General features: G+C 41.9%; 1 protein-coding gene across 1 annotated transcript in view; it reads left to right on the top strand.

Moving 5' to 3' along the window:
* Brca1 (BRCA1 DNA repair associated) overlaps window positions 1-8,875 on the top strand; it is a 65,741-nt gene that overhangs the window by 33,413 nt on the left and 23,453 nt on the right. Inside the window, exons 13-14 of the mRNA XM_031354074.1 lie at window positions 1,234-1,405; window positions 6,267-6,396. Of these exons, the coding sequence (XP_031209934.1) occupies window positions 1,234-1,405; window positions 6,267-6,396 (302 nt within the window). The remainder of the gene's footprint in view (window positions 1-1,233; window positions 1,406-6,266; window positions 6,397-8,875) is intronic.

Here is an 8,875-nt window from a genome sequence, read left to right as displayed (position 1 = left end):
AGTGCTGGGATTAAAGGCGTGCGCCACCACCGCCCGGCAACAACTGCTGCTATTAAAGCTACTATGCCTAGCTTAAGTTACTCTTGGTTGTTTTTTGTTTGTTTCTTTGTTGTTTTTGTCTTTTGTTTGGGTTTTTTTTTTTTTCCAGATAGGGTTTCTCTGTGTAGCCCTGGCTGTCCTAGAACTCACTCTGTAGCCCAGGCTGGCCTAGAACTCAGAAATCTGCCTGCTTCTGCCTCCCAAATGCTGGGATTAAAGGCGTGTGCCACTACCACGCCCAGCACTAGATTACTTCTTGAAGTGGGTTAATAAACAGTATGAGCCCATGTGCAAGACGAGCTCATCTTCAATTGAAAACAGTAACTTGGGCTGGAGAGATGACTTAGCAGTTAAGAACACTGACTGGTGTTCCAGAGGTTTTAAGTTCAATTCCCAGCAACCACATGGTGGCTCACAACCATCTATAATGGGATCTGCTGCCCCATTCTGGTGTGTCTGAAGACAGTGACAATGTACTCACACACATAAAATAAATACATCTTTTTTAAAAAAAAAAGGAAGAAAGAAAACAGTAACTTCTTATAGGTTTTCTAGAATGTTATAGGAAATTATTCAAGACTTTATCCATTTACACTCAGCTACAAATCATTTAAAAATAAAATAATAAGAAATAAATCTGGCTGAAGAGAGGGCTCACTGGTTACAGGCTGCTTTTACAGAGGGCCTAGATTCAGCTCCCAGCACTCTCAGCTCTTGTTCTGGTGTATCTGTGACCTCTGAAAGCATCAGGCATACACGTGTAATAAACAGCCATAAGTCTGAATTTTTTTAAAAAAAAATTAATTAGACATTTTGTGGACTAATTAAATGTCTTATCTCACAGTACCAAATCTTTGAAACATAGTTTGTGAACAGATTCTTGTGAATTTTAAGCTTAAAGTGCTGTTGTTATCCCATTCCATCCCCCATCTTTAAAAGAAACTGAGGGGCTACATTGAAGCAAATCTATCTGGGAGGGCTGGAGAGTGCACTCTCCTCCAGCATCATTTTGAAATAATTTCAAGGTCATTAACCACATGAGTATGGTTGGATTAAAGGGTACTCAACCATAACTCATAATTCCATACTAGGTGATTTCAGTTCCCATGCTAAAATTAATTGGTGTGACATATTTTGACTTTATGGCACATCTCTCAGTATATAACTTCTTGGGGTTCTTGTTTGGTTTTACAGCAGAGGGCGACCATGAAAGATAACCTGATAAAGCTGCAGCAGGAAATGGCTCACCTGGAAGCTGTGCTGGAGCAGCATGGGAACCAGCCTTCTGGTCACTCCCCTTCCCTACTACCTGACCCTTGTGCCCTGGAAGACCTGCCAGATCTGGAACAAAACATGTCAGGAACAGGTGTGCCATGCTGATCAAGTGCCAGTGTCATAAGCAAAATTCTTCCCTCCCTTGACCCTCTTCCCTTGGGGAAGTGAGGACTGAGTTCCAACATTGTGTGATCTTTGCTCAGCACATATTACTGAGTTGCTCCATGAGTAATTTGGGAGCCTTAGTCCTAGTCCCTGCTCACAAGAGATGTACCATTGAGAGGGACCCAAGGTAATCATTCATGTTCGTCTCTGGGTGTTTACAAGGAAATGCTATGGACTCCATAGGAAATAGAAATAGTTCTTGCTCTGGTAATAGGTAACCTCATCAATTCAAGAAAGCAATGTGAAAATAGGATTCATTCAGATGAATTCCTTATAGTGATAGATCATAAAGGAAAGGCCTGCTTCCTGGGTTTTCTGATTTATAAGAAGAGACCTTTAGTTTCAGGAGCTGCACCTTATGTTTTCAGGTAGAAAGTGGGCTTTGGTGGTCATGTTGGTAATCCCAGCACTTGGGGTGTGGAGGGAGAGGGGTCAGAAGAAAAGGAAGCTCACGTTGAGAAAATCCTCATGTGTGGCCACCCACGGGAGGACTTGGTGCTTAGGAGCTGAGGAGGGTAGTAAGCCTTCACAGAGTTCCTTCACTGTGCTCTCCACAGTCCTTGCTGCTCAGGTTCCTCCTGTAGCACTTCCTTCACAGTCCTCTGGGCCCTGAGGCCTTCCATTGACTCTTAGGGACTCAAGTCTATTCATTATTCAGTACAGTGACCTTAGTCTCCACATGTGCCTTGTAATATTTCTATGTTCAGAAAGGAACAGTAGCTCATGCAAGGGAAGCTGGGAACTGTTGCTATGGCACTGCTTCAAATTTTCTGTCCTTAAATACTTTCTTTGTAACCACATCTTCATTTAGTTCATCACTAGATAATGAAGCCCAGAGTCCTATCCCCTATACAATTATCTTTGGGGTACTGTCATCGCCGTTACTGTGAATATAGACAGGACTTTCAGTGCTCTTGCACAAGATAAGAATTGTTAGTATCTGCCTTCGAATATCTGCCTAAACCTACTACCTCATATTTGGTATACATGCTAGGGGATTAGTTGGTGGGTTTTTTGTGTTTTGTTTTGTTTTGCTTTGCTTTTAGCTCCCACTGAATATCTGCCAAAAAAGTGTTTCTTTGTGGCTCATTTCTAAAATACTTGACTGTTGGGAGCAACTCCAGATTTGAGCCTTTCTTACCTTAGGCTGATGTATTAAAAGAAACTCAATTTCCTTTCCCTTTTAAAGGAAAGGTCTGATATCACACACCTTTAATTGGGGCACACAGAAAGGCAGGTGCAGGAGGAGCTCTATGAGTTAAGGCCAGCCTAGTCTACATAGCAAGCTCTAGGACAGGACTATATAAAGACACCCTATCTCCAAAAGCAAAAAGATTTTTTTTTTTTTTTTTTTTGGTTTTTCAAGACAGGGTTTCTCTGTGTAGCCCTGGCTGTCTTGGAACTCACTCTGTAGACCAGGCTGGCCTTGAACTCAGAAATCCGCCTGGCTCTGCCTCCCAAGTGCTGGGATTAAAGGCGTGCGCCACCACCGCCCGGCAAGATTTTTTTTTTAAAAGATTTATTTTTATAATTTATTTTACGTGTATGAGTACACTGTAGCTGTACAGATGGCTGTGAGCCATCATGTGTGTGGCTGCTCTCCGGCCCCACTCGCTCTGGCTAATTCACTGTAGCTGTCTTCAGACGCCAGATCTCATTACAGGTGGTTGTGAGCCACCATGTGGTTGCTGGGATCCAAACTCAGGACCTTCGGAAGAGTAGTCAGTGCTCTTACCTGCTGAGCCATCTCTCCAGCCCGATATTTTTAGTATATATAGACTTAAGCACGAGGGTTAATAAGGTTTACAAAAAAGGTACAAGTGCTGGGTGGGCCTGACAGCCACCTGTAATTCCAGCCTAAGAAGGCAGAGACAAGGGATCCCCAGATCAAGCTGACGAGGGAGACTTGCCAAATAGCAAATTCTGGGGTTGATTGAGAGACCCTACCTCAATGAGTAAAGTCAAATAGCCTGGAGGCGACCTTAGAAAATCATTTTTTGATATCAATCTCTGGCCTCCAAACACTAATGTACATGTGTGTTCACACAAGTTACATACAATATGCTGTGCACATCTGAGCAAGCACTTTGGTCACTAAGCCATGTCCCCAGCCCATGATCTTAAAGATGATAAAAAGCCCTTCCCTAGGGTCTTAACATCAATGCTGGGCTCTTCTGCATATGTCTTCCTGTTTGTCTAAGGTTTATTCCACAACCTGCAGAAATATTTGGGTAGAAATATGTACACACGCATTATAAATTGTCTTCCCCTAAAGATTTGCTTCTATCATGTCAAGCACACATATTATTCCCTGTCATTCGGTAAGCAAATATTAGCATTTATGAAATCATAGCTCATTGTGGTAAAAGTAATTTTCAGATAAATCTGAGCTTTTCTAGCTGGCAGCATATTTATTCCTAGAAATACTTGTTCAATTTTTCTAGTATCCTCCCCTGTGAATTCTGAATGAGTTGGATTAGTTGGAATAAACAGCTTATGTAACCTGCTCTGTGTCTGTGTGTGTGAGAGAGAGAGATTGAAAGAAATGTGTTTTCTCTTTTTTAAGATTTATTTGTACTGCCAGGTGGTGGTGCACACCTTTAATCCCAGCACTTGGGAGGCAGAGGCAGGCGGATTTCTGAGTTTGAGGCCAGCCTGGTTTACAGAGTGAGTTCCAGGACAGCCAGGACTACACAGAGAAACCCTGCCTCGAAAAAACCCTCACTCTGGACTTTTGTGTCTCTGGCACCAAGCCTGACCACCAGTGTTTTTAATGGATAAAAGATATTTAATTTAAATATATATATTTAAATTTTTAAATATTTTTGTTGTCTGCTTGTATATATGTGTACTTATAAGCTCCTAGTGTCCACAGAAGCCAGGAGAGGACATTGGTGTTCCCTGGAACGGAAGTTACAAGAATGTAAGACACTACATGAACATCATATGGTTCTGGGAGCCAAATGCAAGTCCTCTGCATGAACAACAAGTACTCTTAACCTCTAAGTCTTCATTTTTGAATTGTTTTGATGCTTAGATATTCTACTGTGCATGATGGCTCATACTTTCAATGCCATTGCCTTCTTTGGGTGGGGGGGTGGGAAAGATTCTCTCTAGACTGTCCTAGGAATCCCTCTGTAGACCAGGCTGACCTCCAACTCCACACTCACACACCTTTGTCTGTTTGTTTTATTTATTATATATACAGCATATATGCCTGCAGGCTAGAAGAGAGGACCAGATCACATTACAGATGGTTGTAAGCCACCATGTGGTTGCTGGGATTTGAACTCAGGACCCTTTGAAGGGCAGCCAGTGCTCTTAACCATCTGAGACATCTCTACAGCCTACAGCCTACTTGTTTGGTTTTTTTGTTTGTTTGTTTGTTTTGGGGGGGGTTGGTTTGTTGGTTGGGGGTTTTTTTTGTTTGTTTTTTGTTTTTTGTTTTTTCGAGACAGGGTTTTTCTATGTAGCCTTGGCTGTCCTGGAACTCACTCTGTAGACCAGTGAGCTGGTCTCAAACTCAGAAATCCACCTGCCTCTGCCTCCCAAGGGCTGGGAATAAAGGCATGCGCCACCACCACCACCACCACCACCACCACCACCCCCACCCCCACCCCCACCCCCACCCCCGCCACTTGTTTATTTTTGACTAGGGTCTCACAGTATAGCCTTTTCTGGCCTGGAACTCACAGATATTCCTCTGTCAGTGCCTACCAAATACAAAGAGTAATGGTACATGCTGTAACACCTAGATTCCAATGACTATTTAATGGCTAGGAGATACTTAATTTTCAATTAATTGTTTTTGATATTTAAATGTATCTTCTGCTGTGCATAATAGCACATACCTCTTTAATTCCCAGCACTTGGGAGGCAGAGGCAAGTGGATCACTCTGTGAGTTCCATGCCAGCCTGGTCTACAGAGTGAGTTCATTTCTTCCTTTAAGTCATTTCTCAAAGGCAATAGCACAAGCCAGAGCCTTACCTCTGGTCTGTTGTGGTTTCCCCTTCCTGTGCCTTTCATTATTAGTTCCTATTACCCTAGACTCCTTATCCAGTGTCATGAGCTAGGGGTGTGTGTGTGTGTGTGTGTGTGTGTGTGTGTGTTCCTAGTAATTGAAAGTGTGAGGCAAATGTCATCTCATCTGACTCTTTCCTACACCACCTACCCACTACCTCCACCCCCACCTTCTCCTCTCATTAAAGCTCCAGTGGCCCTGTGCCATCCCTCATGTGCTCTGTGCTTCCAGTACTTTTGCTTTCCTGGTAGAATATATTTTGGCATAGGTCAGTTTGCTTCCAAGATAAGAATACATTATATATTTTTGTTTTCTTATTATTTAGCACTACCTGGTGCTATCCTTTCTCTGCTGAACTACTCGTATCAGTAAAATCCTGTCTAATACATTTGTTTAAATACCAGCTTTAGGGCTTGGGGGGTTCTTCAGCTGGTAGAGTGCCTGGCTAATAGTGAAGCAAAGCATTTGGTAAGCTGGTTCATAGAATCAGATGTGATTCCACACAGCTAGCGTCCTGCACTTGAGAGGTGGCGGCAGAAGATCATGAGTTCACTGTCATCCTTAGCTGTGCATTCTGCCACTGCCATCCGTGTTGGCACACGCTGGTAAAATGCTGAAGAGATGACAGTCCTGTTACATAGAAAAAGAAAAAAGGACTAGTTTGATCGTCATAGATTGCTGCTTTTAAAAAAAATCAATATCCTCACCTGAATTAAGACCATCAGAACAAATAAGTAAAATAGATTTTTCTCATTCCATTTAAAGCAATTTTAACTTCAAAGAACATTAATGAGAATCATGTAAGCCAGAATCTGAAGAGCGCTTGTGATGCCAAATTCCGTCCACAACATCCGGATGGTCCCACCAGTAGAGATAAGGAGTCAGGCATGGGAAGGTAAGAGACGTCAGTCTGTGGCATCCAAGTGACATCTTCATTATACTGAACTCCTGTTAATTTTCCTACTATCCCTGAGCTGTAGCTATGACTCAAGTCAGTCATGTAATATCTATGCATACTTGAGGACCTGAGTTCATCCCTTGAACGCATCTAAAAGTTATCAGTAGCTGCATGTCTGTAACTGTGCTGGGGTTCCTGGGGCAGGGGCTGAGACAGGCAGATCCTGGCTGCCGTGAGCTCTAGATTCAGGGAGAGATGGGTGTATAGCCATATAGAATCCCAATGAGTCGACTTCCTCCAGCATCCACACAACGCAACCAAACAAGCATACACACATGCCCATATGCAACAACAACAGGTGTCTAGAACCATATTAAAAAAATGCCAGAAACAATAATACAAACCTGTAATGGCAACTCTGGGGACACAAAGATGGAAGCTCTTTAGTGCTGTTGGCCAGCCAGTTTATCCAAATTGGTTAGCTTAAAGAGATCCTGCCTCAAAAATAAGGTAGCGAACAATCATACTGTATCCTCAGTGTCAGTTTGTGCTTTCTACCTGCTCCATTATGCAGATAATGTTTCTCTCATCCTTCCTGGGTTTGTTTTTTGTGTTTTTTTTGTTTTGTTTTGTTTTGGTTTTTTTGGTTTTGGTTTTTTTGTTTTGTTTTGTTTTGTTTTTTTTGTTTTTTTTTTTTTTTTTTTTTTTTTTTTTTTTTTTTTTGTATTTTTTGTTGTATTTTTTAGGGGTTGTGTTGATTGGTTTGAGACAGGGTCATCCTAGATGGTCCGGAACTTTCTGTAGACCAGGCTGGCCTCAAACTTGGAGTAGTCCTTCTTAAGCCTTCAGAATACTAGATGTACACAAGTACAGACCCTTAATGACCCTAGGTCACATTCCTTTGTTGATTGGGATATAGGCTTTGTCGGGTATGTACAATCCTAAGCTACAACCTAAGAAATAAGCCTTTAGATCTAACTTTGACATTTAGAGGTTAGAATGTAATGTAACTGAACTAAAGCCGAAGCTTGCTAGTTGATGGTAGTCTCCAAGACAGACCTTGCCCTAATTGAGATTTTTGCCTTCCTAGGAAAAGTCTGTCTGTTAATTTACTCTGGTAGGTATTCTGAATATCGTTCCAGGATATGTATTTAAATCACCATTGCTAAAATCTATACAGAGAAAAAAAAAGTATCAAGTTAGGATTCTGAGTTTGAAAATTAGGGGCATGTACCACCACAGCCTGCTTAACACCTATCAGGACAAACATCTTCACCACTCCAAGCAACAAAAGAACTCTTTTTTTCTGAATTGCTATTGTGTTTATATATCCCTTTGGGAATAGTGACAGTTTGTCAATAATCTAACAATGGTCTCTTTCCCTGGCCTTGGATTTAACAGAGGCTAAGGTACTGGCATTGTGATTGTGACCCAAAAAAAAAAGTCAGCTTCCTTGGGCACTAAAGCTATGTTTAGTGGTAAGTATTTCCTTGGCATACTGTCGTGAACACTCAAAACACTTGAGGAACTACTTATTGCGCGCATGTATTATTAGTGTTTTTTAGGGGTGTGATAATGGGAATCCCATATGCTAGGCAAGTGCTTTACCACTGAGATATGTGCTTGCTCCTAAGAGTTGAGTTTTAGGCAGAGGCAGGCGGATTTCTGAGTTCGAAGCCAGCCTGGTCTACAGAGCGAGTTCCAGGACAGCCAGGGCTACACAGAGAAACCCTGTCTGGAAAAAACAAAAAACAAACAAAAAAAAAAAGAGTTGAGATTTGTTTTTGTTGTTTTTAATTATACTTATTTGTGTATGTATTTGGAGACAGGATCTCAGGTACCTCAGGCTGGCTTTGAACTTACCATGTAGCCAAGGATGACCTTGAACTCCTGGTCTTCAGCCTCTACCTTGGGAGGTAGACTTTGAGTCATGTGCTGCTACTCCTGTCTTTTATTTTATTTTGTGTGTGTGAGTGGTTTGCTTAAATGTATGTCTGTGTCCTGTGCATCCTGGAGCTGGAATGTTGGACAGTTGTGAACCACCATGTGTTTTCTAGGACTTGAACCCAGGTCCTCTCCAAGAAGAAAAAAAAGGTACTGTTAACTGTTGAGCCATTTCTCCACTCCAGCCTCTTGCTTTTAGAATGACTTTGGACATTGAAAGGGCAGGGAATAAACGTGATACTCTAAATTCTTCCAAAATTAGGCAGAAATAAAATATAGAGATGTCAGCATAGCTCAGTTTTCTATCTCCATAAGAGGCCTCACATGCATTTGACTCAAGGAGAATAGTGTATGGAATCTAAATTAGCAATAGTGGGTATTTGGCAAAAGAAAAAAATGCTGACATGCTTTTTTTCAGCAGCTCCGAGATCAGCCTCGGGGTTCAGCCAGCCCTGAAGTGGGTGTCATCTGTCAGCAGTGGTGTGAGGCAGTATGAATCCAGGCCTTTTCTTTTTCTTTTTCTTTTCCTTTT

The sequence above is a fragment of the Mastomys coucha genome, unplaced genomic scaffold (assembly GCF_008632895.1).
Source record: "Mastomys coucha isolate ucsf_1 unplaced genomic scaffold, UCSF_Mcou_1 pScaffold5, whole genome shotgun sequence".
NCBI lineage: Eukaryota > Metazoa > Chordata > Mammalia > Rodentia > Muridae > Mastomys > Mastomys coucha.
This window is presented reverse-complemented; position numbering and strand designations above follow the sequence as displayed.